Raw genomic sequence first — 22735 nt, 5'->3', positions numbered from 1 at the left:
CAAAACATTTCAGCTCCAAGAATCTGAAAGCTAACTAAAACATTGTCATACTTTCCTGTAATGCAAAGTGAAGGTAGTAAAAAAAAAAAAAAAAAAAAAAAATAGAGCAAGTATTAAATTGTGCCTTAAAAGTGCCTATTTTTGTGACAAAAAGTGGTTTCTGGTAATGAGGATTAGAATTTTTTTTTTTTTGAATTTAAGCTTTCAAGTCCTACACAGCAATTGGATGTTTGACTGAAGATTTGGGAAGTTTGGCCAAAGAAATACTTGTTTACAGTGAAGGAACTTTAGATTGACATCAGTATACTTTAGCTTTTAAACAACAACTTGTATTTCACTATGTTGAAATCTCCACTGACAAGTGAGTCCCAGATAAACATTGGTTTATTTTTAGTTGCCTATAAAGTAAAATTACAACCTTTTGTGGATCCACGAGCGTGTAAGGTTGATTTTTGACTCCCCAGTTTTAACCCTAGTTTTTCTTCTGACCCAATTCAGTTGCTTTCTTTGGGCTCTGTTTTACTGCCTTTTTTTTTTGTAATTTGATGGGAGTTGTGACAATTCAACTGAACAAAGGTTTTTGTTCTCAAAGCTTTTTGCACATTTGAATATACACTAATGCCTAACTCATGTGGAAGGCCTTACTCTTGAAGCTTCATGTTCTGGGATTTTTCTGGCTTTTATTCATCATGTGTAGAATATTGGACAACTTAAAATGATTCAAGGGAAGTTCCCTTATGTCTCTGGCTTTGGGAACAAGATAATCTATTTAAACATGCTTTTTCCTTCTTCTTTTTCCGAAAAAAAAATAATAATCTGGAAAGGGCATAATGTTTCTGTCGGATGTGTTCACAACTCTTCAAATGGCTTGCATGAATAAGTGGAAGTAAAATTTGTTTCTCCTTAAAATTGCTGTTCTCAGGTGCTGTATTGAGTGACGTTTAAATGCAACGTATTGAGAGCGGCTTCATCGCGCTCTGCCGTTCTTGTATTCCATCCTGGGGAGAAATTTCCTGTGATGTAGCTGTGATCTCACAGGAACTTCCATGACAACAAATCTCAAAAACTCAAGGTTCTTTTTGAGATATCAAAGATCTGTGCATGCTAATACCTTCTGCCCTGGAGTTTTGGAGCACAGCAGAAGGGTTGGCAAGTACTGTGGTCCAGGTTTTAGACAAGGGAAAGCGGAGGGACCAAAAGGGCAATACCTGCACGTCTGAGGCCCCCGTCCTTGTGAACACCCCCAAGCCCCTGCAGATGCCCAAGTGGTAACAGTGAGCAACTTTTCAGTATTTCACTTGCTGCTGATTGCAGCTTTGGGTGAATGCTGCCCTCTTAAATAAGTGGGCTTGTCTGGGTTCTCGCTGTTAGTGGAGGAGGCATGTGAAATGGTGAGTTGCATTTTTTTTTCTCTTGATTGTAACTTACATTCACCTTGTACCCGTGTGTCAGCTTGTCCTCGCTAGTTTTCAAAAAGCCATGTTTTGCGCAGCGTGCTCATTGAACATGAAAATGGCCCTTGTGTTAAATTGAGACCATCTTTAAAATGTTCTGCATTTTAAACTTGTCTACCATTGCTTTTTTAATTTATTTACAATGTCATAGTGGCTTTTACAGCAAGTAACAGTCCCCTGTTGTGCTAGGATTTCTACATAACATTCCGTAAATGACTGAAAATTATTATTGTGATTAAACAACTGTTACTTAAGCTTGTAATGCAACTTTTAAAACTTGTAATGTTTTATCTTGCTTATCCCTTGCTCATTCCTTGCTTGGCTTTCACATCCATACAGCTTTTTGTTTTGTTAGGGCAAAATTGGTGTTTACAACTCATCTGCTGAAATGGTTTTAAAGGCTGTCACTGCCAAAGCATTTGTACAGTGATGTTTTTATAGGTACAGTATGATCACTAAGGCTGATACCTGTAATATTTAAATGCTGTTGCTGGAGTTGCATGCTGCAATTAAGTGTGTGTATTCCAGATGCAATCTCGGGGCTCACGTGTGTGCTAAGGGCAAGGTGCTGCAATTAATAAAAATAAGCTAGCTGGTTCAGAAACCGAGATGTGAAGAGCCCACTTCTGTAAAAAGTGAGTGACGTGATCTTGCAGCACAGTGCTTGGTCTCTTGGATGGTTGGTGAAATAGATAGGTGGCTACTGCCTTCTGAGGATGTTCTAGAAAACACATCTTGGGCGTTTTAATGTGTTGTACAGTGAGAAGTTGGCATACCTCTGCTGAACCAGGGGCTATTTTGTACAGCACAGTGATAAATGACCCTGCGAAATACAAAAAGACATTTGAAATAGAAAGTAAGCTTTATGAAAACAAGTGAATAAATTAATGCAAAAACAGATTTCTTAATGGTCCGTTGATAGGAAGGATGTTTTGGAAGGAAGAAAAAAACACATGTTTTGCAAAATCAAAGATTCCGTGCAGATTCTCCACCTGTATTGTAAACTGGTGTGGCTCGGGGAGGTTTGGTGAGGGGAGTGAGAGCCTCCTGCTGCAGGCAGAAAGAGAGTGGCAGCCAAGCCAGGTTAAATAAATAAATAAATAGTGGGAGGCTGGAACAGTGAGTGTGGGGCTAAAAGACAGCTAAAAGACTCCTAAAGGTGTTTTTTTTTTTTCCAGTTGGATCAAACGGCCATGAGTTTTCATCAAGTTTTTATGCACAGTAAAAGCTTCAGATGGTTAAGGAAGGAAACTTTCAATGCTGCCTTAAAACTATTGTTTCTTTTCTTCCTTCTGGAACTTTTTATATCGGATGGTAAAACTTTTTATTGTTATTTTGTTGTTTATTGAGTGACGTATGGTATATGTCAGTCAAAAAAAGTTTTTATTTTGGTGGATTCTTCTCTTGCTTAAGATGAACCCTGTGAAATATGATCTTGGGGAAGTTGCAGGAAGATATTCAGGAATATCCTGCTGTATTTAAAGGATTTTTTGTCAGTGAGACTTCTGGTTTACATTGTTTTTGTCAATGTGAGTGTTCCACGAGTATCAGTCTTGATGTTTTTTCCCCGAGCATCTAGTTCAAGAAGCAGGGCTTGGTAGAGACGTAGGAATGGTATCTGAGCTCTTCAGTGTTGCCACCACAACTCTGAAACTAGGCTCCAAAATCTGATATTGGGAGGTTTTAACGCCTTTTCAGAGGAGCAGTCTTACGGATTACTTCGTGCATTTGCTTTTATTTCACTTGTGGTTTGTAATTTAACCATTGCTTTTTGTCTCGAGCGCTGTAATATGATCTGATGACGGTGCTGCAAGTCAGAACTGCCCCCTCCCCTTCCAGCTCGCTTCTTGGTGGCACTCCCTACTTTGTTCCTCGGCGTCCCTCGTAGTGTGAAACAACTCGGTGCCCTTTTTTTGAGGCAGTTGAGCGCGTTTCCACCAGTTTGAGGACGTCATAAATGTCTCAGCTCGTACTTGTCTATTTTTAGCCCTGCTGCTTGTATCTGTTTCTATTCAGAGAATTCCTTTGGAAGCCGTTCCAGGAGAAGCGCGGTGCAGCGACGCGGGAGGGAGCCGGAGGGGGCAGGGAGAGCACGGAGCGAGGTCGTGATTTGGCAGCACCATGCCCTGCACCCAGCGCCGCTTCCTGCACGCCACCGTGGTGATGGGACCCTGCTCAGAGCAAACGCTGGGGTCTGCAGGGTGGTCTGGCTCCCAGCTCGTGCTAGCTGCTGCTTTCTGCTGCTTTCTGTTGCCTGGCTTTCAGCCCGAGTCTTACGGGGCTGTTTGAATGTGTAAAATGGGGTTAATCTGGGGGGGCTGTTTAAATATGGGTAGTTATACCAGAGCAAATTGCTGCAATACACCTTTCTTTAGTTCAGTAGCCAAAGCTGACAGTCCTGAATACTTGTCCTTTCCTCCCCTGTGGCAGTTCAGCAACTTCTTTAGTTCTGGTACCAGTTTTAACTATGATTAACTTTCCTAGTAAGTTATGCTGTTGTTGTTGTTGTGATTTAACAGCTGGTCTTTCGTTTTTGCTGTTTCATGAACTACTCATCTCGTGGGTACAGCTAACCTGGTGGTAATGTTAGTGATTGATAGGTAGGAGATCCACTGAAAGCTTGTTTAACTCCTGTGCCTTCCAGTTGGTGGGACTGACAGATGAAAGCCTGACGTGTCCTTGATGCGTGCTTATGGCTAGTGTTGTACATACTTATGTAAACCACACTTAAACTGTTTGAAAGCATCCTGCTGACATTGTTACTAGAGGTGTGGGGCACAGTGGTTTTGAGACAAGTCAGTTGCAGTTAACAGAGGAACACACACCACGGTGCAGCTTTAGTGGTCGACACCAGTCTTATCTGAAGTGCTTTGGCTGCTTAGATATCTTTTTCCTTGTGGTATTGGTAGCTTAATCAGAGCGTGACCTGAGATCATAAGTCCTTTACATGTAGTCTTTGAAGAGAACATCTGTAACTTGTTTGGTTCATGCTCTGTAGCTATCTCCTCACCTCTGTGTGTGTGTCCTGAGTTCACCCAGGCTTCTAGCTGACCCCTGAGCTCATCTCAAAGAGAACAGAAGAAAGCTGTACAAATTATTAGTCTGCAGTAAGCCGCCTTTGGTGGAAGGAGCCATGTGAAGACCTTCCAAGGCAGCCGGCCCTGTCTTTCCAGACATGTCTGTCTGGCTTGCCACCTCCTCCCCGTGCAGGGCCCGCAGCGAGTTGATGAGCTGGGGGAGGAAGCGAGCCCTTCCGAGGTAGGGCTTTAGGTGGAGGAGGGATGGATGTTAGGACTGTGAAGGGGAAATGTCAAGATGACGAGCAAAAGCACTGAAAACTCAGCCCTCTGTACAGAATCATTAAAGATTGCTGGTTAAATTGCTTTAGGATAGTTTGAGTTGCTAGATTTAATGCCTGACACTGAATGCAGAAAGATACTTGTATGATGTGGGGAAAGGACTGACTTCTAGATGGATTTATGCTGTGGTAGGCAAACTGTCCTGATGTTGGTTGGTATCTTCCCTTCTCATTGGATAGAAGCACCTCCAAAGTTTTATAAGGTCCTTCTTCACAACAAGTGAATGCTATTGGGCCTCTGGGAGGCTGGGCACAAAGGATTGCTCCTCAGGAAAGGTGATAAGTGTCCCTGTTTTCCCACCAGCGATCTGAAGACTGTATACGCTGTAAGATAGCGGTATATTCATGGTCATGCTGCTGGCAAAGTCCTTTCCTGTGAATTTTTTATTTTCCAAATAGTCTACAAGGCATTTTAATAATTTTGTTGTGTGCAGAAGGCAGGATCAGGATCAAGTCTTGTTATTCAGGATCCCATGAAGACAAAATGTGAAATGTTGCTTTCTACATACGTGATAAGGGTGTGTGGCTGCTGAGATGCACGTTCCCCCTTTCCCCGTGACCTCGTTCCCTCTCCCTCGTGTCAGATTCAGCAGTTGCATAGCCACATAGTTTTCCATTTGGTAAGCTTATTCAACTGCCCCGCTATTTTCTTTTTAGAGGGTTTAGTTTGCTCTTGGGTCAGCTCACTTTGCAGCTGCACAATCATTAGTCCGATGGAAGGGAAGTAGCAATATTACGTGGTTAAGGAGGAGGGAAGCAGGAGTGCCATTTCTGGAGAGGGTTTGCAGTCGCGTGGTGTTAGATGCAAGATGAAACTTGAGTTTTAATGGTACAAATGTTTTAGGTTCTCCCTTTGCTACACGTGGAACTAATATACAACCAGTTGGGCGGAATTGTGTAGCAAAACTAAAACTGTGGCCATGGGGTTTTGTCCCAAACTCTGCTTAGCTGTCCTCAGCTTGTGTGTGACTTCAGCAAGGCTGTGTGAGTTCTCTCTGCACAGGGTAATGATTTTCAACCCTGACAAACCTGCCAGTTCAGTTTTTCCTCAGCTGCAATAAAGCTTTCCTTTTGTGAAGTACTAGTTAATTTTTTTTTTACAGGCCTCCCTGTAATGCATCTAATTCAATCTGAGTATTTATTGCAGGGGTTGAGGACGATTCAGTACTGTTCTGCGAGCAGCTTCCTTGCGTGAAGTTGAAGACAGTTCCCTTTTACTGGACGTTACTCAGGAAATGTTAGAGAAAACACCAAGAGGGTTTACCTTTTTATTGTTTCTTCACTGACCATTGCATTTTTTTTCTTCTGTGGGGGACAAACCCAGAGAAACAGACATAAAGAGATTTGTAAATACTGTTGGTTCTTCACCGCCGAATGTAGTAGCGATGGAATCAACAGTGAGTATGTTGTGCATTGACTTAGCCAGTATTTTTTGCTATTTCCATAGCCTAAAAATAGGAGAGCAGAGGATGAATGTACAGTGTGATCAGTGAAGGAATAGACTCTCTTTCTTGTAGTTTGTAGAGAGGGTTAGCATAAGAAAAGCTGTTCTTGTGATAAAGGGCAAGAAATCAGGTCCTTCCATCAAAGGTAACAGGAAACTATTTAATTTTTTCTTCAGGTCCTAGAATACCAGGAAAGGACCTACCTTAAAATACTCCTCAGCAGAAAATTGTATTTCAGAAGTGAGCTTGCTCCTACCCCATTTTGTGGTCTGGTCTTTGCTATGGTCTAGCAAGATTGTCTGGAGTGGATAGACCTGAGAGCGGTGCTTAGATGGGAAATAACATGCAATTAGGTCTTTCTGGGTCGTTTCTTAAAGCTTCATTACAGCCAATGGTAAGTGCTGATAACTAATGCATCTCACAAATCCTCGCAAACCCGGGATAAATATAGTTATCCCATATAAATAATTAGGGCAGGGAGCAACACTTGATTCTTTCTGCATGTGGAAGCCCAGCCAGTCGCTATCTTAAATGGCATTCTTCTAGCAGAATGGCAGCAGAAGATGAGAGTAGTGACTTTGGAGGCAATCGATACCTGAAACATCGGGCCAAGTCCTCTGAATCTTGTAGGGCACTCTGTGCTTGCTGGCTGTCCAGGGTCGCTAGTGAGTGTTGTCCTCTGACAGCAATGAGGCTGGGTAGGTTCTGATACCTATTTTTTTTAGCAGTCTGAAGATTATGTTGGTTGTACAAAAGATAAAGTCCTGGACAGAAGTCGATCACGTTTTTTTCTGATTTTTAGTCTGGTTGTCTTGTTTTTCTTTTTTGATCTATGAAAATTTGGGGAAATGTAAATTCCTCCTTCAAAAGTTTCTGTATGAATAAGGGCACTTGTTGCTTCTGAAGTTTGAATATTTATAAAGTAATGACGAAGACGAGTCCACTTGATGTTTATTGGCTGCAGCTGGCAGATTTCTATTAAAGCTTGGATAGTCACCAGCACATACTAAAATGTAAAACGGCAACTGTTAGGCAGAGACACTGGGATAATAGCAAAGATTAATATTATGAGATTAGCTTTTTTAAAAATATTAATGATATTACTTAACTCCATGACTGAAACCTGCTCTGCTGGTGAAAAACATGCCCTGTTCAGTGCCCATACCACATCAGTCTTTTTGGGGCGGCCCCAGGTACATGAGCAGCCTTTGCAGATCTCCAGTCTTTGGAAGACGGAGCACTGCTCTCTTCCAGAAAAGTGCTGTTCGTTCTTTCACTTGTAGCACCTATTGTTATATTTCTGTCTTCCTAAGCAAGTGTTATGGAAAGGAACACTAAGCCTTGAGATGAGTTTTCTTTTTTGATCTGTTGAGGAGTGATCGATTTCTGTAGATCAGGGGTATGCTCTTAGCTAATTACAAATTTACTGAGTCTGATGTAGAACAGTAATTTCAAGCAACAACTCGGTGGCTTTTACGAAAGGTGGGTAGCAGTATGCAACTGCCTGTTCTCTAAGCTTTGTGAACATGACAACTGGAAGTGTATCTGTTAGGTTTTTGTTTGTACTTGGGCTGACAGCTGGCCACTCCCAGCAGTCCTCAAGTCCTCATCTTGTGGTAAAACGTGAGAGAGCACCACAGGAGACAAAAATTGTACTCTGCCAGTGATGGAGGTCTATTCCTGGCCATCATTATTATTCCTGTTTACTGCAGAAGAAGGTAAAATGAGACAGCAATCCTCACAGGGTCCACAAGCTCAGGTTTGGTATTGTTGGCTTGGGGCAGTACAGACCCTGAGTAATCAGCTCTCTTCCTGAACATCTGACTCTAGCAAACTCTTTTCCCCTTTCAAGCCATAATGAAAGTAGTGAAGTTCTTCAGACAACAGCACTTGAGGGAAATGCACTGAATCAACGCTTAGCAGCCAGTTTTATCTCGACGCTTTCTCCTTGTGGTCATGTCATACTACTGCTGTGGCAATAAAATCTGGCCTCATTGTACACGTATGGTAGTCATGCCATCATAAAGCAGTGTCCTGCAGCCTTTTTCCAGCCCTGTCGTTGCGCGAAATTCTTGACTGAGTAGCTTTGTGATTAGAGCATAAAAAAGCAATCACGCTTCTAAGGTGTTCACGCAGATTTCTGTAGTGTTCTTTGTCACAGCTCTGTGTCCAGAGTCAAGAAAATAACTTTTTCGAGACTGCCTCAGGAAAAGAATTGAAACTGCAAATGTTTTGTTCAGCTGATGGAAGTGAGTATTTAACTTCAGAACGGTTCTTGAAAGTCAGTGGTATTGCAGTGCTGGGCCTGTCCCTGGAAGTTCAGCAGCAGATTTACTGCGTCTTGCAGGGTCTGCCACACTGTCAAGGTGATTGGTATTCTGTGCATCTCCAGTTTTTCTGACTTTCTGGAGTCTAGATTTCTTGCCCAGGGAAACTTGAACAAAAGATCAGGGAAAACATTATGGTAGCTTCAGCTTCATGAACCTGCTTTTTGCACTGATAATGTGGTTGGTTACTTATTGATTCTTCGCCTTCTTCCTTTCTTTCAAAAACCCAAAGCCAAAATGCGACTTGTTGAATGTGACTTTGGTGGGGAGACGTGTGGGGCTAGGATTTGGTTGTCCTAGAAAAGTTGGGTGTTTTTGCCAACATTTCCCCTTTTGGGTGCCTGAATAGCTGTTGTCATTCCATCACCGGTCTGGTGGTGGCTTATTATGCAATAACTTATCTGCTGATATATCTGTAGAGGCTTGCTGCACAGACAGCAACCTTGAGATTTGGGATGATTTTCCTTCGAAAAGACTTTCTTTTCGTTTTTAAGTCTGGTTGTTTGCTTCAGGAGGAAGTGCTGAGATTTGAATTTTGTAGTGCTTGAGAAGCTAAACATAGCTGTGAACAATTTTGTTACTTTTGTTTTGGTAACTTATTTTTTGTTTGGTTTTGTTTATGTAAAGACAGTCTTCCTCTGGAGGTACTGGATAGTAAACCTTTTCCACTGATATAAACAAGCAATTTTTTTAACTGTCAAGAAAGCAAGTGCGGTTACTTTCTTTACATGACAGTTTTGGGAAGTCAGGTCTCTAAGGCTTTCTTCTCCTTTTGTTCTCGGGGGGTCTGTTTTGTTTAATGTGCTTCTATTTCTTCAAAATACAGCTCTTTGGGCTGCTTACTGGAGTTGCGACGTGTTTACAAGGTCAAGCATTAACTGCTGATGGGGGACTTCTGAACTGAGCCAGACCTTGACATGGAAGCAGAAACATCTGCTGCTCTGAACATTTTCCTGATCTTTATTAAGCAGATGTTTAATTAAGAATTGTCTTTGTCTCAAATCTTCTTTCCTCGTTTGATCAGCTGTTAAAATGAAGTTCCTCGGTTTGTAATACCCTACTCATTGCTATGACAACTGCTGCGCAAGCGAGGCAGTGTTCGTGTTGAGCCCCATCTCATTAACTAATAATACCCCACTCGGTGCTCGAAACTCCAGTCACCAGTGGTGTGACGTTGCCCTGCTGCTGGTGGGATCGAGCCACGCAGCTGCCGGGGGGCATCTCGAAGCTTTGCTGCTCTTGCCCTCTTTGCATCGAGCTGTCGGTTCTGCTTTTAAAGGTGGTTTGCGTCTGAAGTGGATGCTTTCTGTCTGAAATGGGTTATAGCATGTCCTCGGTGGCTAGATGGGATCTTCAGACCTGGTGCTGCTGCCAGGTTAGGATCTGCTTTAAAGATCCCGTTATACTCTTAGACCATCTGTCCCTGTTCCCCTTGGCAGGCTGATCATGCTGCACACCTTCAGGAGCGTTTCAAACATTTCTGTGCCTTCCTTTTTCCTTCAAGTATTCTTTCCTCCAGAAAAAACAAACATGGTTCAAACAGCTGTGGCGCAGCGTGTGTTGAGGAGAGAAAAAAAACACTTCTGTTCTGCATCCACGTGTTGCCTGGCTGTTGAAGTGTGTGCTGCAGATGAACATATGCTTTACAAACAAATAAAAACCTTTTTTTTAGTGTGTGTGTGCCTCAGTCACGTCCAGAACGTGGATCTCAGTATTTTGAGGAGCTCTGCTTAGTGGAAGTAGAGAAATTAGAGTTTGAAGTATGTTAGAAGTTCTAGGTACCAAAATTCATATAAACATGACTTTAGTTCAGAAATGATGAACAAATTTAGACCCAGTGGAGTTACAACCCTTCAGCAAAACTTAGTGTGCTGATTGTACATAATCGTATTTGGAAATGCTAGCTTGGCTTTCAGAGAGGTTAGTGCTCGCTGTCATATTCTCTCTTCAGGGATTTATCTCATTCTCATTTTTACTAGGTTCAAATTGTAACGAGCAGACTGATTTTAAAAACAAAACAAAACCGACCCTCAAAGAAAACCAAAGGTCATTTTTAGCGTACATAAAATTAAGTCAGCCTTAAGGCATTGGAAGTCCAGTCAGCATCGCTTACTGAGCAGATTTGAATGCAGAGAAAGTGATTGTTGCTGCTGACTCAGAGGACAGTCTGTAACATGTTTAAAATATCAGTGGACAGCCATGAGCAGAGAGCCGGAGACAAGCGTTGAACTCATTGTTCGGAGTGTCTCCACAGCTACTTAATATTTTGCTTTCTGTGGAACACTTTGTCAGGAGCTTGAGTTACCCCTCTTTGACCGTGTCTGGCTGTCAAGATGCGGTGCTCCCAAGGTCTGTTTGTTTGGGCCTTTCGCAGACACTCAAGTTAGACCACCCAAAGGGACTGCGAAACAGCTTGGCTTTGGTGAATGTATTCATGAGGCTGGAGAAACACTGTGTTCCTGTTCAGATCATGCTACGGTTGGTTCCTGGTAAAGTCAGGCCTTTTCTTGTTAAATATGTAAGAGTTCATGGAAATAGACTTTCTCCTCAGGCTCTATTGAATGCTTTAACTATCACATAAAAAAAAGTCAGTATCGGGTTCAATTTTGGCCAACAAAGATGTATTTCTAAACTGAAGATCACAATGGGTTAATTGTCTTTTGGATATCTAGGTGAGGCTCCTGAGCACTGTGGATCAGTGTTTGAATGAACAGTGACAGCTTGTTGCAACTATTTTTTGGATACGTACCACTTTTAAAGGCTGGTGACCGGTTTGGTACTGAACGCATCCTCATCCCTGCAGTCACATTGGTTTGCTCAGTTTTCATCTGAGCATTATCGTGCCCTGAGCTTGGCGATACCAAAGTTGCGCCAGAGCAATTTGCCCTGCCAGGTTGTGTGCTGGAGGGGCAGAAAAAGGACTTTGCAGCTTTGTGCATCTTCTGCCTGGGTGGCACCACTTGCAGGTTGTCTTTGGTTCCGTAAATCTGTAGTTTTACTTCCCAGTGTCACAGGGACAGAAACTGGGTGGTTGACCATGACTGTTCTGAGACCTGTGTTCAGTTATCAGAGTTGCCAAAAGCCGTATATTCATCAGGTGGTTTTATGTTAGGTGCCGTACAAACATGGAAGAATAAGAAATTTCTTTTTTCCAAGTGTTTTTAGTGATGGAGGATGAACTGAAATGAAAGCTGACTGCCACAGACAAGTTAGCACTGGTGTGTGTGTGTAGGGGGGTTGGGTTTTCTTTTTGAACACGTACAACAGAGGTATGTTTAAAGCAGGGTAATAGGTAGTTTGGTAAATGGTTTCTGTTAGTATGAGGGAGAACAGAAAACAAACGCTGTCTACAGAGTCTGGATTTAAAGGCAAGGATCAGCATTTCTCTTACAAATGAGGGATGAGGAGTTGAGTGGGTGTTGGCAGTGACCTCCTTATATGTGTAGGAAAGATTTAATGATGGGGAAGAGAAGAACAGTCTGGTTTGTGAATATGATGTTTGCATTAGTGTTCTGAGTGGGTACAAGTGTGGTGAAATTCCAGGCATCAAAACAGGACAGGAGAGATCATAGAAATTGAAGGAGTCCTACAGCTGGAGCTGTAATCCCAGCAGAGTAGCAGATAGAAAAGTCTACGTTAAAGACCTGGAAAAATCTGGGAGATGTAGTCTGCAAGTACAGATCTAGACAGACCACTGTCAGCTGATAAGAATGCTTTGTATCCACTCTGTTCCTTCCTCTTACTTTATTGGATTTCTCACACAGTCTTTAATGGTATTTTTAAGCTGGTTTCTCAGGAATCTTGCCTTTACCAGAATTCCTGGTAAAAGCAAGTAAAGCTGAAGCTACAGCAGTTGTATGTTATCTGTTGAATCAGACCCATGCCTTAACTCATGTTCTTTTTTTCTCTTTCAGATTTTCTATTTTGTACATACATTGTTTTGTATATACTGTATATGATGACTTCGGTGGGCAGTGAACGTACCCGGGGCACTCGGGACAAAACGCAAATTTCAACCACACAGCCAATACAACAACAGAAACAAGTAGTACAGGTACGTGCCGCTGTATAAACATCTTCGAATTCAAAGTAAGCATGTAATGATATGGACCTCTTCCACAAGTCAGTAAAAACTAAGAAAAGATAGAAGAATTAGAGATGTACTTTGGAAGAGTACGTTTGACATTCCACCTTAATTGCTTAGTAATCTTCCACAGCCTTAAATTGTTCCTGTATTCGTGTCTAAATGAATATTGTATTTTTCAGCGATATTTCCCATCAGTGAGGAATTCTGTGCCTATGCTTGTGTCAGGATTTTTGTTCTGTGACCTTGGTGTCCTCAGATTTTCTCCTGTATGCTAGTCTCATGATGCTAGAAGATTTCTGGTTGATACAGGCGTTTTGGGTGGGTGGGAATAGCTTTATTAGATACATACTGTGTTCCACAGCATGATTCAGCGTATCTGCAAGTCACAGAATCTTACACTTTTTGTGCAGCATCTTCACAGAAAGCGAAGTGATCATCATCAGTGGACTAAAGTATTTTCGGGTATCTGAGATTAGCTCATTGTCTTGATTTTCAGCAGCAGAGTAGTTAAGTTGTGTACTTATCTAGGTTACAGAGAGTGCAAAATGTTTCTGCTTCTGGCAACTCATTATTCTCTTGTCAGGTACTTCTTCAAAATTGGACTCAGTTCAAGAATTGCCTCAGTTCTCTGCTGGCAGAGAATGCATCAGTCTAGAGGTGCTCCCCTGGGAAATGGTGTCTTTTATTGTTTTCCAGACTGATCTTTAACGTGGAGAGGCTTCCTTCCTGTTTTCTACAGTATTAATTATGTGAGCTCAAGCCCTCATCTCCATGCATTGCAGTGTTTTGCTTACTGGTGATTCATACTAATGTGTGGATTTAGAAAGTGATTTTCAATAGGTGAAGATGAGTTTGTTTTTGTTTTCAGTAATAAGGCTGCAGGAAGGTAGTGAGCAGGTTGACCTCTTAACCAAACAAAAGCGCAAAAAAAGAAATGCGTAGGCAGGGACACGCATCCTGGGAAGATGATAGGGATATCATCAGGGAGGGGAACGAAGTTCCACCCTCTGTAGCAGAAGACCAGGGTTTTGGACATCTGAGGAACCCGAGGGTGAACAAGTCTATGGGACCCGATGAGCAATGGCACAAGTTAGAACACTGGAAATTCCAGCTGTTAAACAAAAAAAGGTTACTGTGAAGGTGGTCAAATAGTGGAATGAGGATTAGAGAGGCGGCGGGATCTCTGCCTGGCCCCAGGCAACTCCTCTGATGGGACCTGCCCTCAGTGGGAGGTTGCACTGAGGATTAATGGAGAACCTTTCCAACCTGTGATTGAGTGGTTTTAAACAGTCGGTCTTATTGAGCATTTTCTGCATTTTGTCCTTTTGTTATTTCTACTTCTTGCAAAATAAATACTGATTTGGTCAATTCAGTGGAAAAGATGGCTATTTACAGCATTTATTTTTTACAGCACCATACGTTTTATTCTTTAGAAATCAGATGGGTCTTCCTGCTTAGTTAAGCTTTAGAGATCGACAGAAATATGTAATATTGTTTTATCACTACTGATTTGGGAAGCTAGAAGAATGTTGCTTTCCCAAATGGAATCACAGGATCACATAATCGTCTAGGTTGGAAGAGACCTCCAAGATCACCCAGTCCAACCTCTGACCTAACACTAACAAGTCCTCCACTAAACCATATCACTAAGTTCAACATCTAAACGTCTCTTAAAGAGACGTTCTGTTAAAGAGAAATGGAGGTTTCAGTGTTGTATCCCATTGATCATAATTTCAGTTATTTAAGAAATTACACTGCAGATATTTTGCATTGCATCTGGATAGTAAATACACCATTTATTATCAGATCTGGGCCTATTACTGTCACTTAATTTTGTGTTTTGTGTGTTCCTGTTTTCTGGGAGTTCTAAGTTGTTAATTGAAAATAACCTTCCCTAACACTGCAAAGATCATGTATCTTATAAGGTTGAGTAAAGTTTTATACTATTTCGTAGGTTAATAAAATCTTATAAAGATGGTGCCTTAAAAAACAAAGAACAGCCAGTTGCTGGGGTGGGACAACTTCTTGTGACAATGATTTGGTGTTTGTGCAATAGGAACATCTTTGTTTTTGTTTTGGATCTTCAGTTCTGTATGGGTGTAGTCCACTGGCATAAATATTAGCAAGTTTCCAAGCTTTCTGTGCTTACACAGGAAAATTGAAGATAGTGTCAGACATTTCATATAGTTATAAAATCAGTGTATTTCTGTATAATGTGGACTTCGAAAAAAAAGTCATTAATAAATGAATCTTAATGGCTTCCTGTTTCTGGTCAAATATGCGGTCACGTCTGTACAGAAATTACATTGTCTGAATTTTTCTTCTCTGGATATCTGTAAAGGAAATGTCTTGAGTTTAAAAATTACAGTGGGCCTGAGGAGACTGAGCAAAAGGATGCAGTAAGGCGTGAGTCCTGAACGTGGTGGACATCTCCTTTTCGTTCTCCGAGCTCGTAGCAAGACACCAAGAGAGGGTTTCTTTGCGCAGGGCTGGGAGGCTGCCGTGGCGTTGCAGTGCTCTGGGTAGCACAGGGCGTGGAGCTGGAAACTCCAGGGTAGTCTCTGATCTGTGTTACCAGCTGACGTAGGGAGCTGTCAGCATGGTACTTGGGAAATGTGAAATAGCGCGGCGTGCTTAACTCTGTTACGAACACTAATTGTCTTGGAACATTGCCTCTCAGCGTGGCAAATGTCACTTCCCTCAAGGAACTGGGACAGCTGCAGTAACTTCTCAGCAAATAAGCAGCTGATGGTGTATGGTGGAGTAATTTTTAGACTCTCCTCAGTGTTTGCACTTGGCGACCTTCTCCAGAGCTTGTATTTGTGGTAAACTCCAACAGCAAAGCAGTGTGGGGCTGAGTCAAACTCTTGAGGCTTTGAACATGTTGGTGTTCTCTGAAGTGATACTCTGAAAGGTGAGGTTCAGCCAGCTGCCCGGGATGAATCCCTTTATTCAAGAAATTTCAATGGATGAAGTGGTCCCTTTCTTAACGAAGAAGTGTTTTGCAGCACGTGAACGCGTGTTTTGGTTCTTAGCCCTTCAATATCAGCCTTCTCCAGCAAGAGACAGACATCTTCCTCTATTTGAGCAGAAATCAAATTAGGTTCAGGATCATGTAACATACAGTTATCTTTGGCATTTTCATGGGAGTCCAGTTCAAGTGAACTGCAAATGCCATGCTATGAAGAGTAGCTGTATCTGCTGAGACATTAGTAGGTATTGAGTTGCTTTCTTTGTAGAGCAACCATAATATATTAGGATTTATGATGTTTTACTGCATCCATCCATTTTAGTCTGACAACTTCTGGAGAAGTTGCGAGTGTGGCTTTGTGGTCCAGAAATGTTACAGAGGCACCAAATTTATCATAAATAGCAAGATCCTTTACTAATTTTCAGAGATGAGTATTAGTGCAGCTGTTCACAGGCAGAGTCTTGAGGTGCAACCCTGGCAACTGTCTTCTAAGTGCTCATAAATCTACGGTCACATTCTTGGGAGAGTTATGGAAGGTGATGCGAGTGGGCATCATCAGATATGAGGTTAATTTAGAAAAATACCATTACCATTTTTTATCATAAAACTTTAACTCTGGAGTGATAGTTACTAAATAAAAGTAGGAGTGATAATATCAAAATATAGACTTCCATAGTAAATTTAATTTTATTACGTAGTTATCTATGTAATGGCCTGTAACTGTGGTTCAAGCATCAAAACCAAGTGTTGAAATTGCTTCTGTTCCAGTAAACCTCTTTTTAATGTAAAATGAATGTAGAAGAGGAAGTGTTAATACTTTCCCTGTAGCCTTGTGTTGGTTGTCTTTGAGAAACTGGAGAGAAGGTAGTGAGTGACACCAGGAGATACTTGTAAAAAGGATATTGTTACTTTTTGTGAACTTTATTGGATGTTTGCATTTTTTTCAGGCAACAGCAGAACAGATTCGCCTTGCTCAGATGATCTACGATAAGAACGACGCAGATTTTGAAGATAAAGTGAAACAAGTATGTTTCTAACGGTACAGGCTTGCCATGCCCTGCACTAAGGTGTCTCTAGGCTGGCTTACATTTTGTAGTTAGAGTGACTGTTTCTGATTTTAGATGAAATCTTTTTTGGAGTTACATTAGTTTAACTAGGAAAAGGTGCTCTTATTGCACTGTAAAATTCTGTTTATAAGACATTGTGTGGTAATTCAGCTCTGGTTGTGTAGTTAAACTAGTGTATTGTCCTTTGTAGACGAGCCGTTCAGCCTAAAATCATCTGTGCTGATGTTTCTTGCAGACTTTGTATCTCTGTTGTGGTCCTAATGCTTAATGATCTTTAGAATAAAGAGTGCATTCAGCTTGCCTGCATGTACATGCACAGGGGAAAAATTTGTCACCTGTGTAAACTGAGTTTACTAAAACATTGGCTGTTTTTCAGGAAAAGTAAAAATCTAACCATAGCTTGAAGGTGAATTGGTGTGTGTTGTGTAGTTGTTTTTTTAATCTGACCTCCCAGATCTGTATATGAAAATGGTAGAATTACACTGTGAAAACAAAATCTCGCACCATTTCCTCTACCATGCTGAACTTTGGATATATATATTCAGGCTTCCATTATGCTGTTAGGTCATTATGCTGAGGTCATTAATTCAAGCAGTACTGACGATTCAGCTACCTGGTCTGCTCAGGGTATTGGTGTTTTTATCTTAGTGAGTGTGTCACAACTCATGTAGAACGTAGGAATGCACTCGGAAAGAAGAGTTACTGTGAATGCATTGATGCAGCAGAGGGGCAGATTTCTCGATTTCCTTCCCTTTGTAAAACCTCTCAGTCACTGTTAACTGCTGTTTGTTCTTGTTTATAAACTTCTGTTGCTGCACTAGAAGTGAAGTCCTATATGTCCTGAAGCAAAGGGACCTAAATCGATGGTGCCTGTAGCTCTGCTGATTGGAAGAATGATAAGAGTTAAATTCTGCTTAGGAAATGTACAATATTTCACATGTACATATATATTTCTAGCTAGTGTGTTTTTCTGTGTGGAGGTACTGTATGCCCCCTGACAGGCTGTTTATATCCATTCCCCCCTCCTCAGGCTGTGTACTGCAGGCCCACAAAGCATAGCTCAGAACCAGCTCTCCTTAAGCAGTCATCACCATAGCCTGTTTCTGTGGTCTTATGCTACAATGGATTGAAGGAGCTGAGCTGACTGGAGAAGTTAACCTTTTTCTTAGTCTGGATGTTTTTCCAGGTGGATCTGTTCACCACCAGAGCTTTATTGCATGGCTGTGCTCACACAGTGAGATAAAGGGGGGAGATAATGGAGCTGTCCTGGTTTGTGGTGTCTTTACCCTCATATGGGTATCACTAGGGTGATGGCATTTGTTTGCAACCATAAACTTAAAGGAAAAAAGTGCAAGAGGGTGTTTTCTTGATTACTGTTCTAACTTGTGTTTCATCCTGCCTCTTACCTGAACCCTAAGCAGATCTGTGAAATGTAGATACCTTTATTTAGGATTTTCGATGGCTCTGACGCAGTAGCTGCATACTTTCTTCAAATCTATGATGGTATTAACTCTTATGATGATACTTTGGATATTTTAACATGTGACTTTTACTGCCAGCTTATGGAAGTGACGGGGAAAAACCAGGATGAGTGCATAGTGGCATTACATGACTGTAATGGGGATGTGAACAGAGCTATCAACATACTGCTGGAAGGAAGTTCAGACACGGTAAGGTTTTTCTTCTCTATTAATCTGCTCTTATTTCTTCTTGTGGCTATCCACTCTGAGAAAATGATTGGGAAAGTCATATTTAAGAAGCTTTTGATTTCCGTGTCTCCACTGAAATTCCTCTGGAGGAAATGGGCACCAGGGAAGCTTCTCTGTCTTGTGCATAAAGGCTGAAACTTGAAAATGTAGGTGTTCTGCTGGTTTCCTATAGAGTCCTCCAGCTTTTATAGATGTGCTGCGATTTTCTCTGCAGCAGAGCTCAGTGGGGCACTGTCCTGTGTTCTGCAGACCTGTTTGTAGTTAGTCTGTAGCACCTCCACAATCATGAGACCTGAGGTGATACTGTGTTTGCCACAAAGGGAAATCTTTGTAAACCTAAAAAGGGAGGCAGTTACTTGACATCATGTAACTTTTGTAGGTACCCATTGCAAGTATTGAGGGTGGAGGAGGTTTCCATATCTGAAAGATGCATCAAAAACTAATAGTGGCACAAGAGAATACAGAAAGTAGTTGCTTTTGTCGTTGTGTTGCTCATTAGCCTTACTTTATGGAGAAAGCGAAAGAGGAAACTGAACTGTGTGTATAGGAACAATGTTAGGGTTGCATAGTGTGTTTTTTATCCCAAGAGTTTTCAAGAAATTGTGGTTGTAGTTCATGCTGGAGGGACTTCTAACAGCTTATCTGAGACAGTCAACTAGATTCTCTCTCTTATAAATTGAGAAAAAAGCCTGGACTTCCTTACTTTACTGTCAAATGTTCAGTACTTCCTGTGATTTATCAGGATGTGTTCTATTGCTTAGTGTTAATGAGGAAACAAATCCACCTACACCCCAAATCTAGGCCATCTACCATTCTAACCAAGGGGACTTTCTTTTTATCCCCTTCTGTGCTTTAGATGACAACTCTTACAAATAAGAAGTGTGTAATGCCGAGTGGGTGGGTAAGTTGGTAGGAGAAGAGAGAATCTCACCTGGATTAAATCTATCTTGGTAATGTGCTATCCATTTTTGTGTTCTCTGGTATTTATCTTCTAGTTGAAAATAGTTCTCTGGTTGAAGAGAATGTTAAATGCTTTCTTACTTCAGCAGACTGTTATAAGTGATCATGATGTGGAAGAAAGTCTCTGAACTCGTCCATCAGTAAGAGGCAAAAACATATCCATGTTCTGCTGTGTTGGCAAGTCCCTCTGAACCCATTGTTCTCAGTATAGAAAATGCAACTCAAATACAGAGAACTTGAAGGGCGCGATGAGGAAGGAGGAAAATATTAATTAGAAAGGTCTACATCAGTGTGTGTGAAGGCACATATTCCTTATGGAAGTATGGACCTCCAACTTGAAGGGTTTGTTGTGAGGCCGTTATACTTCAAAACAGCTTTACAATGGATTTGGTATAAAGTTGGAAACAGAGGTAATACTTGTTCTGAACGCAGATTCTTGAATCTCTTTCTAGCTTCACTTGGCTTTGATGCACTACGTGTTTTTTTTACCTCATTTGGAAGAATATGTATCTATCCAATTTGAGGAATTAGAAGAGCAGGGAGTGATGGCTATGGAGTCTATTTATAATTTCTTTGATACTCTGCCAGCTTTTTTTTTAATGCTGTGATCCTTAAGGCTTTGTACGCTCTTTATGAAGACTTTTCAGTTGCAACTGTTGTGACAGTCTGGCTTTGGAGGAGAGTAGAGAAGGGCATGCTTCTTTGCCCAAGACTTGTGTTCATTTAGCTTCCTACAGGAGTAAGAGCCATTTTATGCCCAACCATGTTTTAGCTTCTAAAACTTTTGAAGGTAGATTAAAGGGGGAACCCTGCAGATTCCTTTTCCCCCTGCATCCTAAGATCAGGGCAGCAAGAAGCTTCTGTTAAATATTTTTCAAGGGTTAGGTCCACAACTGTAATTTGGGTTGCCTCAGGCATCCTCAGCTGAATTTGTAGTTTACAAAGGTTTTGATGGTCTGTGATGTATACCCATGTCCAGAGACAGTGTTATTCCCAACTTCTGAAAGTTTTCTTCCAAATGGTACTGATTTTTCTCCTTATATAAATAGTAATAAATAACTTCACAAATCCTGAAATCCTTGTAAATGTCTGAAATTCTTACTTGTGGTAAAGCATGGATCTGATGCTTTCATAGTTCTCTTTACTGATATTTAGATCGTATAAAGCCTTACTACAGTCTTTTATTTAAGATTTGTAGGATCATCTGTTTTTGGAGATTTCTTAAAACAATTGAAGATCACTTGGCACCACACCCATTAGCAAAACAGTGCATTCTGAACCATCTAGATTTGGTTTTTAACCTGTCAGTGCAGTTATTTATTGTCCTTTAAAGTATCTGTGAAACTCTTGGAGGGTCTTAGTGTGCAATGCAGTTACACAGGCTGTGGCAAGTAAAGCCGTGTGATAGTTACTGGAGGAGACCAAGTTTTCTCTCATACAAATAACATGACATTGCTCAAACAAGTAGTTTTGTACTTCTAATCAGCACCATCTGTACTTTGCCCACGTTGTCTTATGGCAGTGTAGTCTTCAATACCAGAGATGAAATTGAAAACTGACTTGAGCTTCTTTCTCACCTATACCACTACAAAAGATGAATAACCATTCTGTTTTAGTACTTAATCTCTCAAACAAGACACGAAAACATTGAGTTTATACTTGCAAACTGCTTTGCTACCTGCTTGTTCAGTAACGTTAGTTTTTTTAATTCTAGGCAGATTGGATTAGCTGGTCACTGCATACCTTGAGAGGGTTTTTAAGTTGCTGTTGTGTGAATGGAGAAGAGATCACAGGACCCAAATTACTGATAGCCAACCTTTTATGATGCCTGTTGCGAAGCCGTGGGCTTTATCTAGTGCTTCACAGTTGATGGCACCTTATCTGCATATGCAGTTTTCCTGCTTGAATACCTTATCCAGACTATAAGCTCCTAGAGGTGGAGACATTAAAAGCATCTGCCATCTCAATGGTTTACGAATAATACCTTTCCTCTTTGCTTTGCAACTATGGCTCGATAGACTAACCATGCAATTGCATAATGAGTTGCTGTGCTATTCTTAGCAAGTACTTTAGGCATTTTGTTTTCAACTCCTACAGATGTTCATATGGAGCTGATATTATTTCTGAATTTATTTTGGGGTTGGATTTTTATATTAAAGCTGAGATCTGTTTGTACCTTGGTACTCTGTCTTGTTTAGACATAGTATTTCTTGAATTGTGCTCAACGTGATGAGCTATAGCTGTTAGTGGATGTTTGTCTTATGGCCCCACTTTTCTCAAGTTCTTCATCTGCCGTTCTGTCTCTTGGCGCTTGAGCTCTAGTAGGTCTGGATAACTTTTTTCTGTAGACCATGTACTTCTTCACATCAGTCTCTTGTTCAATAATGCTTGGAAGATATTTTTTCATTTCCTTGTGAGAAAAGATAGCTCTGTGCTTGCTCCCTTGCTAGATTTATGGAGGTAGTAAAAAGGGAAGATGTTGCTCTATGTTTTTTTCTATGTTGTGGTCTTATTTAGGCTTCTTTGGACTGGTTAAAATTGCTATATAAAATTGCTATAATTGATATATAGCTGGAAGTATTTGAGATTCTTACAATGCATAAGAAAACTAAGCTTCTATGATTTATTTCTTTCCCATCTCATCCCAAAAAAATAGACTTTGGTTTTCCCCTTGTGTCAGTGTAGTTTCTGATAGGTATTACTGGTGTGATATTATACAAATATCTGTTTTTTTCCCCATGACCTGGAGGGGTGAGAGGCAGAAGTATACAGAGAAGCTTCTTCCTTTTTCATTTTTGTTTCTAATTCTATTCTATCCACATAGACTTCTTGGGAGACTGTAGGGGGAAAGAAGAAAAGCGTTGGAAAAGAAAGTTCAGAAAACAAAGAGAACAGAGAAAAACGAGGGGACAGAGAAGTGAGTCGCGGACGGGGAAGTTCCAACAGACGGGGAAGAGGAGGCAGCCGTGGCCGAGAGTGTACGTACAGGGGGTTCATTTTTAAAAGCTTCAGGTATTTTTCTTGCACGTGAAGCTGGTTGAGGGCAAATGCTTAATGGAATAAAAACGTCAAGAGTTATAGCTCGGTGCCTAAGTGGTTATAACTTGTTTACATGACAGGTATGCTTGATCTAGATGACTTAGTTTTGGGATGGTCTGTGCTTGTATTTTTCAGAGAACTGAATTTAAGTTTGTCCTTTTTTGATTGATTAATCTTGTACTTACTGTTCTTTTATTTAAGTTTTATAATTGAGTCTTTGTAACACTGCTTGAGAGCAAGTATTTCACTGCACAGCTGATACACTTTTTTGTTTCTTTTAATTAAAAAAATATCCAGCTTTGACTCCATCTCCTTTTA

General features: G+C 41.0%; 1 protein-coding gene across 1 annotated transcript in view; it reads left to right on the top strand.

Moving 5' to 3' along the window:
- UBAP2 (ubiquitin associated protein 2) overlaps window positions 1-22735 on the top strand; it is a 55970-nt gene that overhangs the window by 8944 nt on the left and 24291 nt on the right. Inside the window, exons 2-5 of the mRNA XM_040540334.1 lie at window positions 12499-12638; window positions 16590-16667; window positions 18269-18379; window positions 22203-22356. Coding sequence (XP_040396268.1) covers window positions 12540-12638; window positions 16590-16667; window positions 18269-18379; window positions 22203-22356 — 442 coding nt within the window. The 5' untranslated portion in view covers window positions 12499-12539. The remainder of the gene's footprint in view (window positions 1-12498; window positions 12639-16589; window positions 16668-18268; window positions 18380-22202; window positions 22357-22735) is intronic.

The sequence above is a fragment of the Cygnus olor genome, chromosome Z (genome assembly GCF_009769625.2).
Source record: "Cygnus olor isolate bCygOlo1 chromosome Z, bCygOlo1.pri.v2, whole genome shotgun sequence".
In the NCBI taxonomy this organism is placed as follows: domain Eukaryota; kingdom Metazoa; phylum Chordata; class Aves; order Anseriformes; family Anatidae; genus Cygnus; species Cygnus olor.
Note: the sequence above shows the minus strand (reverse complement) of the source record. Positions and strands in the feature narration are given on the sequence as shown.